The sequence below is a fragment of the Aphanomyces astaci genome (genome assembly GCF_000520075.1).
Source record: "Aphanomyces astaci strain APO3 unplaced genomic scaffold supercont1.28, whole genome shotgun sequence".
In the NCBI taxonomy this organism is placed as follows: Eukaryota; Oomycota; class Saprolegniomycetes; order Saprolegniales; family Verrucalvaceae; genus Aphanomyces; species Aphanomyces astaci.
Window position 1 is genome coordinate 38,320 of NW_009798291.1, and position 18,817 is coordinate 57,136.

The following is an 18,817-nucleotide window of genomic DNA, read 5'->3' on the forward strand; positions in this document are numbered from 1 at the left end:
GTATAGTGAAGATAACGATGTCCTCGTTCGTATGTGGAGTGGACGTTTGAGTGCTAGTACATTCCCATGCAGCATCGGGACGAAGGACTTGGCGCGACGAGCATGCTTCTTCCTCGAGCGGAAAAGCTATCTCAAGAGTATGGATGGTACTGTATAGTAATACTATTAGTACCTCAAGGGGCATTCTTGAATTTATGTTACTGGTTCAGTAGTATTCTGGAGTATTAATAGTACTACTATCGAGACTGTGCTGAAATGCTCTAGTACATACTAGGAAGAACTCATGGATACTCCTAGTAATACTGGTAGTACTGACCTTCAGAACATTTCAGCAGTTCATTCGAGTTGTGCCGCCGCACTCCCTGCCTACGCGACCGCCGCCGAGAGTGCTCTTCTGTTCGTGCGTGGGACCAAGTGACTCCCGCTGAATTCCGTTAGTTTCCTCAATTCAACGTCTCATTGCGGCATGGCCGACTGGAAGTCTGGACCTCCGACGCGAAATCGCCAAGCGTCCGTCGGGTCCGTGTCGTCGTCAATGTACTCATGCAACAACGACGACCCCCTTGGCTTGCAGAACACGTTCAGCTCCACATCGTCCGACGAAAGGTGGGCCACGTTCCAATCCAGAGACACATGCTATCAATGCGGCGAGAAGTTCTCCGTGTGGAAGCGATCGCATCGGTGTCGCAACTGCGGGTGGTCGTTCTGCAAAAGCTGCTCCAACCACCGCGTGGCGCTCAACGGCCAAACGCACAAGTCGCGGGTGTGCGACCTGTGTTTTCCCAAGGTGCTGCTCGTGGGCCCGGCCCCTCCCGCGAACTCGTTCTTCAAGGCGTTCGTTCCACGCGGGGTGTTTGCCGGTATGCTGAGCTACCTCAACTTCGTCGACCTGTGCGTCGTGTCCATGTGTTGTCGGCACTGGTACAAGCGCGCGTCCCTCGATATGCTGTGGCGGCCTCTGTACGCGCACACGTTTCCCATGGCCGAGTCGCCGGACGCGACGTTCCAGCGGCACATTCACGGCATCGAGTTTGACAGCCTGCCATGGAAAAAGAAGTTTGAGCTGCGGTGGATCGCCCAGCGCACGGCGCAGCTGACGGCGGAGAAGAAGAAGTCGTTTGCGGCCATGGCGGACCTACTGGCGTCACTCAACCTGGACAAGTACACGCCGTTGTTCGAGCAGGAGGAGATCGACATCGAGGCGCTGTGCATGATGAACGCCGGCCACTTGCGCGACCTAGGCATCCCCGCCGGCCCTCGCATGAAGCTCATGAACGCGGTGGCGCTGCTCGCGACCGACGGCCCCGACGACGATGACTGGGAGCATGATGACGAGTACTCGTCCGCGGGGCCCGTCACCCCCGTGGCGCAGTACATCAGCCGCCGCAACCACATGAAGCAGTACAAGGCGTCGCTGGTGCGGCGTGTGCAGCAGTCCACCGTCCGGATCGCGGTGCTTACGAGCGACGGGCGACTGCTCAACGTCGGCTCGGGCATCATCGTACATGAGCGGGGCCTCGTAGCCACGGCGCTGCACTGCCTCGTAAGCGACCAGTTCGAGTTTGACTGCATCCGCAACCCCGACGAGTTTATGATCCTCGTGGCGCCTACCGTGTCGGCGAGCGATCCCCCCGCGTGGAAGTACCGCGCGTCGGCGCTCCCCCAATGCTGCGAGGAAGAGCTCGACTTTGCCTTGCTCTGGATCGACGGCGAAGTCATGTCCGATCCCCCCTGTGGCCTCTACATTGGCGACGTGACCGAGCGCAGCATCGCCAGCACGTGGGTGGTAAGGACCACGGTCGAATCGGCGTCGCTCGAGGTCAAGCTCCCCGCGGTGCCTATCGGCAACTCCAACAACGTCGAGCCCGGCGACGAAATGTGGATGTTTGGCTACCCCAGCAGCGGCCATAACACGATCACGGTGCACCACGCCATCTGCTCGGGCACCGACTCGCAGGTGTTTAACGGCCAAGAGGTGGGCAAGGCCATGCTGCGCACCGCCGCGCAACTGGACAATGGCTTCTCGGGGGGCGCCGCGGTCGACAGAAGGGGGCTGCTCGTCGGCATCATCTCATTCAGCGTGCTGAGGCAGGACCGCGTGCGATCCATCAACATGATCAAGGGCGCGATCGAGCTCGCCAAAAGCGAACGCATCGGCGTCTAATTTCCATCCCAGCCTTAGATAGTACTACTAGTACACTGTACTACCAAACACTATCACAAAAATCGGTCTGCCGTGTGTTTCTTATCGAGTATACTAGTAGTAGTTAGTGTTTAGCACTGTATGTGTATGGTGGCGTCGTTGCTATACTATGCTTATTTCAAGCTGTCTGTGATCACCCCCACACTCCGCAGCAGCCACAGCAACCGCGCCGCGTCGCTGTGCCCGGGGAGACTGGTCCAGTCGATGGCGGCGTCCGTCGTGTCTGCGATGACGTGCGCTTGGATGGCACTCACGTCGATGGCCTGCACCACACACGACAAGTTGACGTGGCCAGTGGCCGACACACTCGGTTGTAGTGTTCTACCAAGGGATGAGATTTATATATATTTCAAGGGATGATATATATATATATACAGTATCATTCAAAACGGGATCGACATCATGCATTCACCATAGAAAAGGACACACACAAATATGTTTAATCAACTTGTACAAATATCACAAACAACATGGAAGGATAGGAGATACTAGTATATATATATATATATATATCAAGGGAGGTTATATATATATATATATATATCAAGGGGGGTTATATATATATATATATATATCAAGGGGGGTTATATATATATATATATATCAAGGGAGGTTATATATATATATATACCATCATACAAAACGTCATTCGAATGTTGTGTGTGTGGCCAATCACCTTGAACAAATGCCCCAAGCAACGTGGAATGATAGGATATATATATATATATATATATATATATATATATATATATATATATCAAGGGATGATGTATATATATAACTACATCCACAGAACATCATACAAAATGGCACCCGAACGTTATGTGCAAGTCATCAAGTCGTAGAAAATGGCAAAAACAACATGGATGGCTTGAGTGACACCAAGAGATGACTCAATACAAACGTGAAGACGAATGAATGGCCTACATGCAGCCGACGGTGGCCTCGTCCGGCACTTTGCCTTCGCCGACAAACGATCCGTCCCACTCGCCGGGCGCGAGGATGCGCACCGTCATGTGGTCGTTGTCCATGGACGCCTTCTTCATGCCCAACGCTAGCGCGTCCTCGTACAAACACTCGGCAATGTGCTTGGACAGCATCGAGCACACCAAGTCGCGGAAGCCGTCGACGCCGCCGCACACTTGGCGCAGGTTCAACGACAAATCCACGTACTGGATGCGCGTTCCAATCACGGTGATCTCTACGCCATATATATATATATAAGTACAAATACGTACAATTATATATTTCTAAGCCCAACTCAGCATAAATATCTCTAAAATATCTCTAGGCTTGGGCACACGACTATAGATATCGTATGTTCAAGATCAAAGTATACATACATTATCACACAAATCGAAACATTTCCAATACACAACGATAGACTCATACCTGTGACAAAGTTTTTGCCAATGTGCAAGTCAAACGACGACAGACTCGCTTGGCGCGGACAGATCTTCCACCGCGCCAGCAAAAAGACGCCGCGCACAGTGTCACACACTGGCTGGCACGCGCAGTCGTCCAGCAGCCGGACGACGTGGTTGGTCGCGGGTCCCCCGGCCAGTGTCGCAGACAGGCGGTCAAGAAAGTCAGTCAGTTGGGCTACGAGGAGGTTGTGGGAGAGCACAGTCACGAGGGCTTGGAGGATGCGCGGCGTCTGCTTGGCGGCTGCGGGGCGATGGGAGTGAGACTTGCACACTCCATGGAACGCCCGCAGTTGGTGCTGCAGCAGCCCCATGCCGTACATGCACGCGTCCTGCAGCAGCCGCGCGGCCGCCTGTCCGGCTCGAGATGTGTCCTCCGCTCGCTCTTCTTCCTCTGACTCGACCAGACTCACGGTCAAAATGTGACTCTCGTCGATGCGAACGCGCACTTGGTCGTCCTTGATGCACACCACAGAGATGGGCGCGTTGTGGGGAGTGCTGCTTGCGGTGTTCGCTTCGTAGTTGGCCAGATGATGCGCCGAGTCGACCCATCGCGCCGACGGCAGCAGCGCCTACGATCGTCCATCGACTATGTATATATATATATGTCTCTACCTCGGTCATAATCGTTTGGAATGCTTCTTCGCAAAAGATCGAGTGCTGGATATCAGTGAGCAGCACCGAGTTGGCATCGTCCAGCAATGTCGACGACGTGTGCTCGCCAAACTCGTCCAACGATTGCTCTCTACGATATATATATATATAAATATATATATATATATAACGACACACATGCATGGATATATGTGACACAGTACGTACGTGGGCTTGGCTCGATGACGTGGCAGCACGTACGCCCCGCACGACGACGTGGCTTCGTTCTCCAGCGTGATCTAATGATATATATATATATGATAAGAGCTGCCTCTTGATGAGCTTCTCATACCTTGACAGTCCGACGCAAGTAAAACTCGGGCTCCTTGACACACACCATGCCGTCGCTCGTGCGGCTCAGCTATACAACGCATGACGACATGTAGGGATGGAAGAGAGGGATGGAAGGTAGGTAGGTTGTACCTCGGAGAATGCGATCGAGCTGAGGGGCATGGCCAGAGGGGAAAACGTGGACCCCGCTACGACAGACATCAGACACATGTATGCAGCTAGGAGCATAGGTACGTACCACTGACGTAGCTGCAGTCGATGGCGAGCCCTTCGCCGGCGCGGAAAGGCTTTGGAATGGTGCCGTGCATCGGCGCACAGATCTTCCACTTCCCCAAGAGCTACACACGAGCATGAGATAGGCAGATGGTATGTATGGAGTGGTTTGTACGTTGCGAACGCCGGTGAAGAACTGGCGCTCCTTCTTGATCGCGGTCTGCAACGACTTGGACCCGTTCAAGAGGATGTCGGCGGCATCGTTTACTTGGCTCGACTTTGACGTGAGGAGGTACGCCAGGTCTTCCGTGGTCACTTTGAGATGGGAGTCATCGCGCAAGCAATGGACGTCTTCCAGGAAGCGCGGTTCCTTGCTCGGAGCCTTGCTCGGTCGGACCAAGTCGACGGTGTTCACGAGTTGGTAGAGCTCGACCACGGCCGCCTGCAATTCCACCACCATCGGCCGGTAGTGCGCTCGCGGGTCAATGGCCGCTTCGCTGTCATCGAACGCCTCGGTGTCACCACTCGTCCCAACGGATGTCGCGTCGTCGTCATCGTTTGTTGTGGAAGTCGCGGTCGCATCTGCTTCACGCTTTGCCCGCTTCAGTGCACTTCCGCCGCTCGATGCATTATGTACGGACGCGCTCTTGCTCTTTTGTCGCCTCTTCTCCAACTGCGTGACAATATTCCCGAACCGCTGCACTTCCGACAACTCCCTACACACGACAATCATGACGTCAACATCATCATCATCGCGGCAAGAGATGCATGACGCACTCGGTTGCGACCTCCGTTCCATCTGGCTGGAAGTACTCAATCGGCCGCCCGATTCCTTCGTCGGGGAAGAGCGTGATGCCGCGGGACGAAGGTTCATTTGCCGCCATGGTGCGAATTCTAGCGGCCGCCGTGGATTTGAAAGTATATTATCGTTAGTATTACTACTAGTAAGGGCGTAAATACTACTCCATCACATTGAATAAAAAATCGACTAACGTTAGACCGAATGGAGGAAGTGGCGTTGAAGCAGTGGCTGGCGCCGTGGCCCAAGATCAGCGCGCAGCTGAGCAACCTCCTCGTGGGTCTCAAACGCCGTCAGATTACGGGCTCCTACGAGACGTCCCGCAAAACCACTGAGCTTCTGCGCTCCATTCTCGGCACGGTGCGGTGGACCCATGCGCGGCAGTTGATGGACAACATTCGGCTGTTGGGTCGCGTGCTCGTCAAGGCGATCCCGCAGGAATTGGCGATCGGGAATGTGATCCGACGCGTTCTGTTCATCATCCGCGAAGAGTACCTGAACGCCGTGAAGACGTTGTCCAGCCAGACGCAATCGCAGTTGTCACTTGGGACGATCCTCACCCCGGGGACGGAGGCCGATTACACGACGCCAATCAAGGAACTCAAGCAATCCGTCATGGAAGGCGTTAGCGAACTCATGGACGAAATCGAAAACCTCCATGTGAGCATCGCCGAGCAGGCCATGGAGTACATCCACGCCAAGTACGTCACCTCTTGGTCCCTTCCTCCTTTCATCTCATGCTCGTGCAGCGAGGTCATCTTGACGTACGGCATGTCCACGTCCGTGGAGGAGTTCCTCAAGGCCGCGGCGAAGAAGCGCCAGTTCAAGGTCATCGTCGTCGAGTCGGCGCCGCTGCTGCACGGCCAGGCGTCGGCCCACCGCTTGGCGGAGAGCGGCATCGACACCACCCTCATCCCCGACAGCGCCGTCTTCGCGCTCATGGCTCGCGTCAACAAGGTACTCATTCGTGGTTGGTGGTACTCATTCCAAGTTTCTGTTGGTACTCATTCATGTGGTCGATGGTACTCATTCATGTGGTTGGTGGTACTCATTCCATGTTATTCTTGGTACTCATTCGTGGTTGATGATACTCTTTCATGTGGTTGATGGTACTCATTCATGGGGTCGATGGTACTCATTCCATGTTATTCTTGGTACTCATTCCTGTGGTTGGTGGTACTCATTCCAACATCATAGGTGGTGATTCCGGCCGTGGCCGTGGTGGCCAATGGAGGGCTCATTGCCGAGTCTGGGATTCAGAACATTGCGCTGGCCGCCAAGAAGTTTTGCGTGCCGGTGGTGTGTGTAGCAGGGCTGTTCAAGGTACACCTAGATAGTAGTACAAGTGTAGTAGTACTAGTTCGTGAATCTTCTTACTACATGGTGCGTAGCTGTGCCCGTTGTTCCCGCACGATGTCGATGTACTCAACGAACTCGTGTCCCCTGCGCACATTTTCAACTACGACGACACTTTGCACAATGTAAGTTGATTAGTATGTACTACTAGTTAACCACCAGGACGAACTACTAGATCGACGTGCTCAACCCAGTTAACGACTACGTCCCCCCCGAGTTTGTCACCATCTTCATCACCAACACGGGCGCGTACCAGCCGTCGTACATCTACCGCCTCTTGACCGAGTATTACTCGCCCCAGGACTACCAACTAGTCTAACAACCTCCAACACACTAATCAAAGGGTAGTTAGTTGAACTAACTATATGTGGAAATTGCACGGTGCAAAGTCGCCCCGCATATTGTGATGGGTACCTTCTTCGATGGACATTTACCATGCAATTGCAACATGAGGATGCTGAATGGAGGATGACATACGACGGAGCTAGAAGGGGGTTAAAGAGTTCGTTCATATTGAATGGTTATGCGGAGGTTTATTGAATCGATTCAAAGCCAACATGCATCTTGCTTGGTTAAGCAAACCGGCGCGTCCATTCGGTGGCCGTTCGCAGCGCACCGGGTTCATCTGTCTTCCAGTGGTCCGCGACGTCGTTTGCGAGAGGATCATCCGGGTTTGGGGCAGACAACAGCGCCTGAATACTCAACAACACGGTGCGGATTTGGAGGGCGGGGGACCACTTGTCCTTGAGGATGTCGAGGCAGATGCGGCCGAGTTTGTCAATGTTGGGGTGGTAGATGCGCGTGAGGAAACGGACTTTCGGGGGCGCCATGGGGTAGTCCGCAGGCAAAAACAGTTCCAGTTTAAAGATACCGTGTTCGTACGGCGACGACTGCGGCCCAGCAATCACAACTTGGAAGTAGCGCAAGTTGTCTTCGTACGGCGTGGCACTGATGCCAGGCACTACACAGAGACATGTACGTGAGGGGGACGTGCTAGGCATGCACGTCGTCCATGGAACTACCTGGTTCCGCCAGAAGCCGCTGCGTCTCCTTCACGATCCGTCGAGGAAGCAGCGCGGGGTTGGACATGACGGCGGTGGAGAAATCGAGTGCTGCTGGAACAGGTTTTTTTGTTTGTATCCGGATACTCGACCAAACTACAGAACTCACCAGCAATGATAATAGTATACAGTATATCGGAATATGCAAGTTTCTTAGCCTGTACTAATATCGTGTTTCGGCCGATTTCCAATTAAATTGCAGAGGCTTATGTTGTGAGAGGTAAGTCCATGGTGAAACGACTTTACGCAACCACCACACAACGGGATGGCGGAAAGGGAGTTTTAGAACGACCAGGGGGTATGCGGTATGCGTAGCCCATTACACTCGTTCGATAGCCTACCGCCGCGGTGTTCGGGACTATACACAAGCATTGACGCCACAAGTGGATGGCTTACACTACAGCTAAGCAGACGTAGCGCCGGTGATGTGGGCCACTTGTCCCAAACTGTACTGCATGCCATCTATCTCTCTATTCAAAGGCAATGCAGTAGGGGGCAACAACCTTGCCGTCACCGTCGACTGTACAGATAGTTAGCCGTAACTACGCCAAAGTTAATTTACATGTCATACGCTCTCATCCATATTCGTCGCGCAGCCGCTTTCGGAGCAGCAGCTTCTTGACAAAGATGGCCCAACGCTTGGCGATTTCCTTTCGATGCTTGGCAATGGCCTTCTCTACGATGTCCTGCTCGAGCACCGCGTGCGCATCTTCGATCATCTCGGCCGTGTCTTCGCAGACGACAATCCCATCAAAAACGGGCACGTTGCGGCCGTTCCGGAGTTCCCAGCCCACCATGGCGGGCGCAAAGTCCACGCCCAGCTGCGCGGCCACGACCTTGGCGCGCGGCAGGCGAATGTGCACGCTGCCTTGGGGAAGATGGGCCTGGCTCCACACTTCAACGTTCCCGTGCTCGTTCTTGGGAATCCTTCCATCGACCACTGGCGGCGAAATGTACTTGTCAGTCTGCCACAAGCCGTACAGCGGCAGCTGTTTATCTCCACCTTCTTCCTCCTCATCATCATTGTCCTTGTTGGCGGCTACGACGGCTGTAGCGACCGAGAATGGCACGGGGTTGGCATACATGGAGGTTTGCGAGGGTGGCGGCGGGAGGTGCTGCTGCCGCCTGGCCACATACTTGCACGGGTCCTCAGCCTCCAGCACCACCCGGCCCTGCCGGAGCCACCGGTGCGCAGACTGGAGCGTGTGCACATTGCATCGTTCAAACACTGGCAGGCCCTTGAACACACCCACGGGTTTTCGAGGTCGAACCCATTCATACATGCCTAAATGCTGCTCCAAGCAATACTGCATGTGGTTTCTAAAGCCATGGACGCTGGTGGGCAGCGGCAACCTGTCATTGGCGACGTCGATGGGGTTGGCGTTGCTATCGCCCACTCGGAGTTGCCTCGCCCACCACGCTTCGTTGCACCGCAACGGCTGCGTCCGTGCCCAATCCACCGCGTACGTCCGAGACACGTCCACCGCGCGGAGTTGGTCGTCCAGGCTCACAATGTGGGGCATCACGGCGCCGCGCCCGCGCACGCGTCCGACTTCTAGGGGCTGGTTTACAATGTTTCGAAGGATGTCCACATGGACCCAGGAAGAAGTCGGGTGTTTGCTGGCCGTTGTTGCATTGTGGCTAGCTTCAGAAAACACTTCGCACCAACTTCGCATGCTCGTCCTATCGGACGGTTTCTGCGACACCGTGTCGTTGCTGCTTGACACGTCCACCCCAAACCAATGATCGAACGAAGCATTCCGCTTGGAAACGTACGGTACGTCCAAACTAACAGTGTATCGAGTGGAGATGTTGAACGACCTGCACAGCGCCGTGAACAGCGCAACCATTTCATGGTCGTGCCCTTGTCGATGGAAGAACGCGCGCAGCAACGATGCAGGTGTTACGTCGAAGTCGATGGCACCTTGACCTTCGTTGGCGGCATAAGGTCGCCGTCGAAACGCCAGTCGGAACCATCGCATGAGCGTCTGCACTGCATACACCACGCCCTGATGCGCTTGGGTGGACAAGTTGACGTCGACGGCCGCTGGCACGATCGAGCGCAGAAGACATTGAACGGTCACGTCGTTGATGGCGCGGTTCACGTGCACTTCCCGAGCCAAGAGACACACGAGATGCGCCTGGCGCTGCACCATCCACTCACTCTTTTCGACCTTTGTCAAGCGCTTCACCTTTGGCTTGGCTCCAGTCCGCTTCCCGTCGCCTTCTGCAGCTGCCTGCGCGTTCAAGGCAGCGTTTAGTGCGTCCCAGTCCTCTGGAAGGTGCTCCACGTGCATGTCGTTGCTGCCGTCAGCGTCTTCCATGTGATCGCTGTTGTCGGACAACACACCACCGCCGTCGTTGTGCGGCATGCTGCCGACATCCTCCCATGCGTCGTCGTCGTCCGAGGCATCCTCGTTGTTGGCGGCAGCTCCATTGACATGGCTATTGTCGTCGTCGCCGTGATGGCTGGTGTTGTGCTCTTCCTCGAAGTCACTGAACGGACTGCCATCGCCCCATTCGATCTCCATGGTCGATGATTGTCCCGCGATCGATTTCCGATGAAAACCAAACCTGTTTTTAGCGGGGTAGGGGTCAAATAAGTTGACTTGGGTGGGGGGGACCCATACATACTCATTGTGGCAAAGGCATCAATTTTCGTTGAAGCGCTCAAACCAGAGTCCCACCACCGACGCCTTCGTTCATACATGAGCTGCTCGCACTACGAACGAGGTGCCTGCATTGCATGCTTCATCTGTATTGGAGGCGTGATGTCTCATATAGGGTGCCATCTCTTGGCGGACTGCTGCGGGGAATGGTTTCCATGCCGACTCTGCCACGACGACGAGAGCGACGTACGCACTTGTATACGATGTGTGCTGTGCATTCTGTATGATGTTCTCCATAAACAATCCACCAATCTCATCCAACATGTGTCATGCAGCACGCAATGAATCGACATGCGGTGAAGCGAGTCCGTTGCCGCAAGTGTCGGTGCGAGCAGCAGGTATAGTACATCCATCCTCCGCCAACCGCCTTCACCACCATGAATGTCCATGACAACCTCCTACTCGCATTAGCCTCAAAAGACGTGCGAAAAGTGCAAGCATGTGCTCGGGCAGTACTTTTGCAGTGGTGTGTACCCTTCCATCCTCCTGCGATCATCACTCATCATCATCACGCATGTCCCTGCGTACAGTCTGCAACCTATTCGACCACAAGGGCGGCGACAAGGCCATATTCCATTGCGACCAGTGCGGTATTTGCAGGTAGTACCATTCAGCGTAGCCATCCATATATTGTCCATTTTCCCCAACTTTGACTGACTTTTGTACTGATTTGCCAAATCTATCGATCGATTTGTTTGTACTATCGTCCAGTTTCACACTAATTTTAGTCACACACTAATTCGATGTTGAAAATTGGTCAAAAATAGTGGATTTGATTAATTACTTGATTCTTGATCGCGGTTTTAATTGTTCGATATATCATCAATTGTCTGCCGATTTGGTTAGTCTGGTCATTCGATTGACCACCCCAAACACTCCATTTTCGAATCGACAATATACTAAAGTATATATATATATATATATATAAATACATCATGATCAATAAAGCATCATCATGATCAATAATGTCATTGTAGAGTCGGCGGCCGCGACAATTTCTTTCACTGGTAATATAAGCCTCGCTCCATCCCATACATTCTGTACATATATCTAAGCAGCAAGTAATTGTTTTTTAAAACTATTTTTGATGCATTTTACATAGTATAAATTGTCTAATGTTAGTCGTTTCGTAGTGGTACATGTGTCGGGTGCTACCCCATCTCTGGGCAGTCGACCCATAAGTGCGTGAGTGAGGCGATGCTCAAGGTATTTTTAAGCGTACTTCGCAATGTTCGTTCTGAACGTTTCTGTGTAGGAATGCTGCATCTGCTTGGAGGTAGTAATCTGGCCCTATTTATCTTGGTCGTTGATGTTGTCGTGCTGTATATTAGGACATGTTCAATTCACGAGAAAGCCCGTCGATCCTCCGGTGCGGACACATTCTGCACATGGCGTGCTTCAAGAGCATGGCCAAGTTTGCGCGCACGAGGTCCTAACTTCACACCCATGAATATATATATATATATATATATATTGATCTACTACATGTTTAGATTTGAATGTCCGTTGTGTCGTGGCTCCCTTTTGTCGTCCGACGATGAAGTAGCAGCACACGATGACGAACGCGGCATGGACGGGGGAAGCAATCATGCTGACCAGGTCGACGAAGACGGTTCGGAAGGAGGCGATGACGAGTTTGATGACGACAGCAGCTATGAATTGTTGGGAGATAGTCCAATGGACGACGAAGGTGACGACGAGCAGATCGTGGGTGACGACAGAACCTTGTAGCTACAAATAGAGACCAAATTCCACCATTTTTCAGTGTTTATAAATGTTCTAGCTGCTTTAATATTCAACCAACTACTACACAATAAACAACACAAATGTTTGGAGTAATTTGCAGCAAATAATTTCCCAATTCTGCGCGATTCGTAAAACCGATCCCGAATCTCGCCGCGAAGTTTCATTGGCTGTCCCTATTCCGCAGAAAGCGCGAAGTATAGGAAAAAAGAATGTAGCCAATCAGTGAAGAGTAATTTTTAGATTGACCAATGGGAGCGAGCAATTCGTGATCGGTTTGGTCGGCGTGATTCGATTGAGCGGAGCACTCGTAGCCAATCAAATCCACTCTTTGACCAAGTCTACATTGAATTAGTGTGTGAATGAAATTAGTGTGACGACACTTGACCAGTTTTAAATACAAAAGTCAGTATAAAGAATCCATGCATAGATTTGGCGAATCAGTAAAAGGACAATACTCACAGTTTCTTGTTTAGGCCTACTCAGGATGTCAATATTCTGACAGAGCATTCCCTTTTCAAATGGGAGGTGAGAAAAAATATATATTTGAAAATATATTAATGTGACCTCTGGAGGCCAGCTAGGATTGAATGAGTACTACTTATTGATTGAATATCATGCAGTAAAATTTGGCAGGTCAAACTTGTTTCTGTCCGAATTATTGTGAATTCGCTATTAACAATCCAAAATTCGCGAGGTTTGTCTAATCAAAATTGAATCACGCTGGAGTTCTGATTGGCTGACAATACTTGTCGTTTCTGTAAGAGCCAATCAAATCCACTCAAAATTGGATCAGCCAATAGCGTCGATTCGTGATTCGATTGGACGGCGTGATTCGATTTGGCGGGGACTGGAATTTCGTACCGAATCCCCAATATGTCAATTTATTTATACTATTAATAGCAGGTGATATGAAACACTCTCACTTGATAGATCTATTAATATATATATATATATGTGCATCCTATCTGCATGTTTTGATCTGTCTACTTCTACAGTGTACTACTGAATCCACGGTGCCACCACTCCATCGTGGGGGACTGGGGACGACGACGACGATGTTGCAGGGTGATCGATAAATATGCCCCCATGTTCGTCGCCCATCTGGTCCAAGTTGGCCGCGTACGTGCTCGCAACCTCCAAGTCTGACTTGAGTTGCTCCATCCCGTTCGCGAGCAGCTCCCACAGGTTGGGCGTGTTAGGGTTAAGCACCAGCGCCATGTCATCCGCGGGAAGCTTGACATACTGCGCCAAATCCCTCGCCAGGCGGTGCGCGCGCGCACTCAGCACGTTGTTCTGAACTTGGAGCTCCGAGATTTGGCCATTCAGGCTCGAGATCTCTTCGAGCAGGTCTTCCGTCTCGGTTTCAAACTTGTTGTTGTGCGCATGCATTTGCTCCTGCAGTTCCCGGATGTGGTCTTCCAGGTTCTGGCTCGCCATCTCGGCCGACGCGTGTACGTTTCCCACCATCGCCTGAGACTGCGCCACGTCACGGCGAAGTTGCTCGGTCGTTTGTTCGAACTCGTCGGTTCGCGCCGCCAACTGCAAAGTCAACGCCGCCACCTGCGCGTCCTTGTCTTTTACGTGGCGAGTCGCCGTCATGATCTCTTGCAAAAGGGAATCGTGCGCCGCTTTCAGCTCGACAACCGCGCTTCGTTCACATGCTAAAGACGCCTCCAGCGCCTGCTTCTCCGCCGCCCATTGCGCCGCCGTCGCATGTTCGTGATGGACAGACGTTTCCAGCTGAGAAACGCGATCCTGCGATGCCGTCAGCGCCGCGTCCAGCTCTTGGCGCTGGGCCAGTGCCCGTTCCAAGTCATCTTTCCACTCTTTTTCGACCGCGCGTCGAGCGTCCGCTGCGTGGCGGGCCGCCTCCGCCGCCCCCTGCTTGGCCTGCTGCAGCTCCGCCTTGACCATATCCAAATGTCCCTTGGTCTCGTTCAAGTTTTGTGTGACGAGGTTCAGATCCGACTGCTTTTGCGCCACCTGGAGGTCCAGGTCATCTCCCCGTCGACGTTCCCCCTCTAGCTGCGCGAGCGCCTCGTCCTTGGCCACTTTTGCGGCCTCCAACTCGTTCGCGAGCATCTGGCTTCCCTGGTCGGCGGCTACTTCCACTGTACGGAGTTGCTCTTGCGCCGACGCCAACTCGGCCAGCAACGCGTCGGCCTTCTCCTCCCACTCCAACCCCGTGGCTTCGCACTCTGTCGCAAATTCTTGTGAATTCGCCACTTGCTGACGCAATGCCTCCACCTCCGCCTTGCGTTGCTCGTCCAAACGACCCAAATCCGCTGCATGTCGCGTATTGAGCTCTGCAATTGAACCCTCCAAGTCGGCGATCCTGCCTTCTAAGCTTGCCACGTGCCGTTCCTCGGCCTGCGATTGGCTGAGACGCTGCGCCAGCTTTTCGATCTCTTCCGCCGACGCTTGCGCGGCGGACACCCACGACTTCCTCTCCATTTCCAAGGCCGACAGGGCGGCTCGTTCCGCGTTCGCGTGCAAGTTGGTCAGGTTTTCGTTCTCATGGCGCAGCAACTCGACTTGAGCCGTGGCGTCGGCCGCCGCTTGTTCCCACGTGGCCACATCGCCTTGCAACGCTGTCACAGACTGGCGCAGCTGCTCCACGTCGACCCGCGAAGCTTCCGCACGGGCGTGAAACTGCTCCCGTTCTAGAGAAATTTCTGCCTGCAGTTGAGCAATTTCTGCCTGCAACTGACCAACTTGGGCCGCTGCCGCCGCGTTGATTTGGGCGTCGTCCACCGCTCGCTTCAACACGTCGACTTGGTCGGCCAACGCCTTGTTGGCTTCTTCTCGATCCGCAGCAACTTGCTTAGCTACATGCCACTCTTCCAGCAACGCATCGTACTTTGTGGTCCAGTCCCGGTCCACAGCTTGAACTTCCGCCGTCAAGAGCGTCATGCGGCCGTGCATCGTCTCCAGCTCAGCGCGCAACGTGTCCTCATTCGATGTCGCAGTTGCAATGACCTGTTCAAACCCATAAATCGACTGTCGGAGGTCGGCAATCTCGTGCGATTTGGCCTCGATCGCCGCCTCTGCCGACAGTTTCTGGGCGGCCAAGTCAGCTTCGACCACAACCAGCTGCTGCTTGAACGCTTTCGTAGCAACTTCGGCAGCAACGCGGTCGCGCTCCAAGTCGGCCATGAACGTGCGTTTGGCCCGCTCGATGGTGTCGACGTGGTTGGTTAGCTCGAGATTCAACTGCAATGCGTCCGACAGCTCCTTCTGCACCGCCTTCACTTGATGGGTGAGCGACCGCAGCGCGTCTTCCTTCCATTGGGATTGCGCTTCCACGGCGGCCTTGGTCACCAGCTCGGCTTGAAACTGCTCCAATTTGAGCTCGATCGATGCCGCTTTGGCTTTCTCCGCATCCACTTGGCCTTCGTACAAGGCACACGCAGCACGCAACGTGTCTTCGAGCTGCTTCTGGCGATCCAATTCGCCTTGGAAGTGCTGTTCCATTGCGTAGATGCGGTCGGCCGTCGCCTTTCCTTCGATGTCGCGGCGGGCGGCTTCGGCTTGCAAGGACGCGATGGTCCCCCGAAGGTCCTCCTCGATGGAATGGAAAGTTTGCGAATCCTGCTGCCGCCCTTGAGCATGCAGTTCGCATTCAGATTCCAAACGAGCGACGTGCGCGGCTTGTCTCTCCAAGCTGAGACTCAGCCGCTCCAAGTCTTCCGCGCTCGAGACCTTGAGCTGCTCCAACTTGTGGTCCATGTTCTCCTTCTCCAAAGAGCCTGCACGAAGCGCGTCGGTGAGTCGTGCGATGTCATCCTCATGCGTGCGAAGCAAGGTGTCCTTCGCCTCTGCGTCCTTCTCCAACGTCACCTTGACCTCCTTGAGCGCTTCGTTCATGGCTGTGAGATCGTCGATGCGCTCCCGCAGCTGCGCGTCGCTGCTGTACTCCAACTCGTACTTGAGTTGCTCGTTGGACACTTGCAGACTTCGCGCTTGCTTCTCCCATTGCTTTTTGGAGTATTCAGCTTCGCCAAGTCGTTCCATGAGGTTGGTCAACCTCCCGAGCAGCATTTGCATGGCATCCGGCTCTTCTCCCGCTCCATACACCTTGTCTTGCTGATCATCATCTCCCTCTGGCCGAGGGGTCTCGTCTGAACCAAAGAGCGCGCTCCACATGATGATGCGATTTGCTGCTGCGTCACTCACTCCCGTCCAGAGGGGCAATAAGTTGGATGACGTGTGTTGCCAGACCGGTTTGGGAATCCTAATTAGGTCCAACCCTAATTGGGATTCCCAAATCGGACTGCCTCGTCTTTTTTTAAATTCCTGCTCCAAGGTATAATCAAGCCTTGATAGAACGCCTATATTTTCAAATACTACAAAACATTCATGGATAGAATTCCTAATTTAGGTCCTATTTAGCTACTACAGTTTACATGATAATATAATCAAGGCGCAAAGTGATAATAAAAATGTTAAGGGCTGGTCTGGATGCCACCTCATAAAATTATGCCATAAACCGTTTTGGCAAGTCTTCAATTTTTTCCAAAGTCTGATACAGTATCCCATGAAAAAAAGGAGAAAAGAAGTATCTCTATAAAGTTGACTGGATACCAGCTGAATTTTGGAAAAATTATATTCGATTTCCGATTGAAGTGCATTCAACGTGAACACAAACCTCCATAAAAAAGTTGGACCAAATCGGTCCATTTTTTATGCCATAAAACACTCGATTCTCAAGAAAATTGTGGCATAAAGTAATTAACTTTGGTGGCATCCAGACGTACAAATTCTCGAAAAATGGAATATTTCGATTTTGCCAACTTTTCTTGGGAAAACGGCCATTTTATGCCATTTTTCGTGGCATCCAGACCCGCCCTAAACAGTTATTACATGACCAGTTTACCAATTTAGGATTACTTTGTATTGTCCAATCACATGTCGTTACTTGTTGGAGTCAAAACCTCTGTCATATACGTAGTATATGACAGAGGTAGTAATATAATGCCAACCCTTCCGTCACATTGATGAAATGCCAATTTAGCGTAGAATTCGTTGATAATAGTCATTCAAGATTGGGCTTGAAGTACCCATGTCGATGCCGGCCACATTGGGTTGGATCTGAGGTTGTGCCGACTGGATAAACTCGGTGAACATACCGTACTTCGTATGTTAAAGCGATCACGATGTTAAGAGCATCAAGTGGTACATCCTCCAGATTTCAATATTTCTTACCCATTAATCAAATATAATGTTTTGAGGTAAATAGTCAATCTACTGCCTCAACAAACTGATACCTCTCAAGTCAAATAAATATACAAATTCAAAGGCTCGGCTCCTTTTGACACATCACAGCCACAACATTTTACAAACAGTCGGTCCAGCGCGTAGCAGAGTAAGGCTCAAGCGTAATGGAGCCTCCCCCAGGAGAAATTCTGCCGACGAACGCTGTCGTTAACGCAATCGTGCGTGAGGACCCTTACGTGGGGGAGGACTCTTTCGTTCATGGGGCACCGGGCGGCTTGTCACGTCCTCAGCGAGGAAACCGGTTCGGTGTGATATCCCCCGGTCGACCAACCATCTTCGGGAATCGCCCACGTCAACCACGCCAGTACATCAAGAAAGCATACACCTTCCGCGAGAAACTCGACATGATCAACTACCAACACCTTCACGGCACAACAGCGGCGCTGAACCACTTCTATCCGCTACTGCGTGGCGTCGAGCGTCGGAGGGCGTGTTTGAATCTCAACAAGTGGGAACGACAACGCGCACTGATCGAGGAGTATGGTTACTCAAGCCGGAGTCATCTCAAGAAGGCGCGCGGAGAAGGCATTGGGACCAGCTTGAGTGCCGAGACTGAGCTGAATTTAGTTCAATGGGTTAAGAGCATGCGTAATGAAGGTATCCCTGTGGCTACCATCATGCTGCAATTGAAGGCAAGAGAAGTTGCTGTTGAGAAGGGTATTTTACCTAATCAATTTCGAGCATCTCAAGATTGGTGTAACGGTTTTCGAAACCGTCACAAGTTGTCTCTTCGAATGCGCACTCGTCAAGGTCAAGACAAAGACGAAGGAGCTGACGAAGCAGTAGCGTCTTTTAGCAATCGTGTAAAAGAGGTTTGCCCTATATTAGTAGTTACTACTACTACATTATTTATATATGGGTTATTCTGATATCTCACAAATATTTGGAATGCCTAGATAATGCGAAGCAATAATATATCCAAGGTATATAATGCCGACCAAACCGCTGTTTTCTACGAGTACCTGCCAAAGAAGACCATCAACGTCAAGGGAAGCAAGACTGTCTGGGTTCGATGCGGTGGGAAGGACAAGGAGCGCGCAACGGCGATGCTTCTCGGGGACTCCGACGGCAAAAAGTACCCCGTCTTCATTTGTTTGAAGCAACGGGCTTCAAAGGTAGCCACA

The 18,817-nt window shown here is 52.4% G+C and overlaps 9 protein-coding genes across 11 annotated transcripts; 6 read left to right on the top strand and 3 right to left on the bottom strand.

Moving 5' to 3' along the window:
* Positions 1-66: 66 nt before the first annotated feature.
* H257_10374 (hypothetical protein) lies at positions 67-418 on the top strand (the record flags this gene model as incomplete). The annotated part of the gene is made up of 2 exons (XM_009836901.1): positions 67-137; positions 310-418. The coding sequence occupies 2 exons, from the start codon at positions 67-69 to the stop codon at positions 416-418; spliced, it is 180 nt and encodes a 59-aa protein (XP_009835203.1).
* On the bottom strand, positions 312-5,702 carry H257_10375 (hypothetical protein). Its single transcript, XM_009836902.1, has 10 exons — positions 5,563-5,702; positions 4,961-5,501; positions 4,811-4,910; positions 4,705-4,760; positions 4,574-4,642; positions 4,450-4,520; positions 4,243-4,372; positions 3,596-4,199; positions 3,131-3,404; positions 312-2,524 (listed from the first exon to the last, which is right to left on the bottom strand). Exons 1-10 carry the CDS (start codon positions 5,667-5,669, stop codon positions 2,317-2,319), a joined length of 2,160 nt encoding a protein of 719 aa, XP_009835204.1. The 5' UTR covers positions 5,670-5,702; the 3' UTR covers positions 312-2,316.
* H257_10376 (hypothetical protein) lies at positions 467-2,164 on the top strand (the record flags this gene model as incomplete). Its single annotated transcript, XM_009836903.1, has 1 exon — positions 467-2,164. One exon carries the CDS (start codon positions 467-469, stop codon positions 2,162-2,164), a length of 1,698 nt encoding a protein of 565 aa, XP_009835205.1.
* A 65-nt stretch (positions 5,703-5,767) lies between the features above and the next one.
* H257_10377 (hypothetical protein) lies at positions 5,768-7,346 on the top strand. The gene is made up of 5 exons (XM_009836904.1): positions 5,768-6,285; positions 6,334-6,541; positions 6,782-6,907; positions 6,976-7,065; positions 7,116-7,346. Exons 1-5 carry the CDS (start codon positions 5,789-5,791, stop codon positions 7,257-7,259), a joined length of 1,065 nt encoding a protein of 354 aa, XP_009835206.1. The 5' UTR covers positions 5,768-5,788; the 3' UTR covers positions 7,260-7,346.
* An 84-nt stretch (positions 7,347-7,430) lies between these two features.
* H257_10378 (ubiquitin-conjugating enzyme E2 N) lies at positions 7,431-8,080 on the bottom strand. The gene is made up of 2 exons (XM_009836905.1): positions 7,963-8,080; positions 7,431-7,901 (listed from the first exon to the last, which is right to left on the bottom strand). Exons 1-2 carry the CDS (start codon positions 8,027-8,029, stop codon positions 7,513-7,515), a joined length of 456 nt encoding a protein of 151 aa, XP_009835207.1. The 5' UTR covers positions 8,030-8,080; the 3' UTR covers positions 7,431-7,512.
* A 161-nt stretch (positions 8,081-8,241) lies between these two features.
* Positions 8,242-10,562, bottom strand: H257_10379 (hypothetical protein). The gene has a single exon (XM_009836906.1). It carries the CDS (start codon positions 10,530-10,532, stop codon positions 8,577-8,579), a length of 1,956 nt encoding a protein of 651 aa, XP_009835208.1. The 5' UTR covers positions 10,533-10,562; the 3' UTR covers positions 8,242-8,576.
* An 82-nt stretch (positions 10,563-10,644) lies between these two features.
* Positions 10,645-12,453, top strand: H257_10380 (hypothetical protein). 3 transcript variants are annotated; one of them, XM_009836908.1, is made up of 10 exons: positions 10,645-10,734; positions 10,786-10,856; positions 10,946-11,008; positions 11,082-11,136; positions 11,201-11,270; positions 11,648-11,677; positions 11,804-11,876; positions 11,926-11,946; positions 12,002-12,099; positions 12,164-12,453. In XM_009836908.1, the coding sequence occupies exons 1-10, from the start codon at positions 10,710-10,712 to the stop codon at positions 12,399-12,401; spliced, it is 744 nt and encodes a 247-aa protein (XP_009835210.1). In that variant the 5' UTR covers positions 10,645-10,709; the 3' UTR covers positions 12,402-12,453. The 3 variants fall into 3 exon arrangements, with proteins under 3 accessions (XP_009835210.1, XP_009835211.1, XP_009835209.1); XM_009836909.1 differs by having other exon boundaries at positions 11,804-11,946; XM_009836907.1 differs by having other exon boundaries at positions 11,926-12,099.
* An 870-nt stretch (positions 12,454-13,323) lies between these two features.
* Positions 13,324-16,615, top strand: H257_10381 (hypothetical protein). The gene has a single exon (XM_009836910.1). The coding sequence runs from the start codon at positions 15,672-15,674 to the stop codon at positions 16,539-16,541; it is 870 nt and encodes a 289-aa protein (XP_009835212.1). The 5' UTR covers positions 13,324-15,671; the 3' UTR covers positions 16,542-16,615.
* A 1,182-nt stretch (positions 16,616-17,797) lies between these two features.
* On the top strand, positions 17,798-18,606 carry H257_10382 (hypothetical protein; the record flags this gene model as incomplete). Its single annotated transcript, XM_009836911.1, has 2 exons — positions 17,798-18,350; positions 18,590-18,606. 2 exons carry the CDS (start codon positions 17,798-17,800, stop codon positions 18,604-18,606), a joined length of 570 nt encoding a protein of 189 aa, XP_009835213.1.
* Between the last annotated feature and the right edge of the window lie 211 nt (positions 18,607-18,817).

Bases quoted from the DNA above. Each gene is read 5' to 3' on its own strand.
- H257_10375 (XM_009836902.1), bottom strand. From the start codon at position 5,669: ATGGCGGCAAATGAACCTTCGTCCCGCGGCATCACGCTCTTCCCCGAC. The intron at 5,502-5,562 runs GTGCGTCATGCA...TGTCGTGTGTAG, and splicing joins GGAACGGAGGTCGCAACCGA to GGAGTTGTCGGAAGTGCAGC. The intron at 4,373-4,449 runs GTACGTACTGTG...TATATATCGTAG, and splicing joins CGTCATCGAGCCAAGCCCAC to AGAGCAATCGTTGGACGAGT.
- H257_10377 (XM_009836904.1), top strand. From the start codon at position 5,789: ATGGAGGAAGTGGCGTTGAAGCAGTGGCTGGCGCCGTGGCCCAAGATC. The intron at 6,286-6,333 runs GTACGTCACCTC...ATGCTCGTGCAG, and splicing joins ATGGAGTACATCCACGCCAA to CGAGGTCATCTTGACGTACG. The intron at 6,542-6,781 runs GTACTCATTCGT...CCAACATCATAG, and splicing joins TCATGGCTCGCGTCAACAAG to GTGGTGATTCCGGCCGTGGC.
- H257_10378 (XM_009836905.1), bottom strand. From the start codon at position 8,029: ATGTCCAACCCCGCGCTGCTTCCTCGACGGATCGTGAAGGAGACGCAG. The intron at 7,902-7,962 runs GTAGTTCCATGG...GTCTCTGTGTAG, and splicing joins GCGGCTTCTGGCGGAACCAG to TGCCTGGCATCAGTGCCACG.
- H257_10379 (XM_009836906.1), bottom strand. From the start codon at position 10,532: ATGGAGATCGAATGGGGCGATGGCAGTCCGTTCAGTGACTTCGAGGAA.
- H257_10380 (XM_009836908.1), top strand. From the start codon at position 10,710: ATGAGCTGCTCGCACTACGAACGAG. The intron at 10,857-10,945 runs GTACGCACTTGT...TGTGTCATGCAG, and splicing joins GCCACGACGACGAGAGCGAC to CACGCAATGAATCGACATGC. The intron at 11,009-11,081 runs GTATAGTACATC...TACTCGCATTAG, and splicing joins AGTGTCGGTGCGAGCAGCAG to CCTCAAAAGACGTGCGAAAA.
- H257_10381 (XM_009836910.1), top strand. From the start codon at position 15,672: ATGGGTGAGCGACCGCAGCGCGTCTTCCTTCCATTGGGATTGCGCTTC.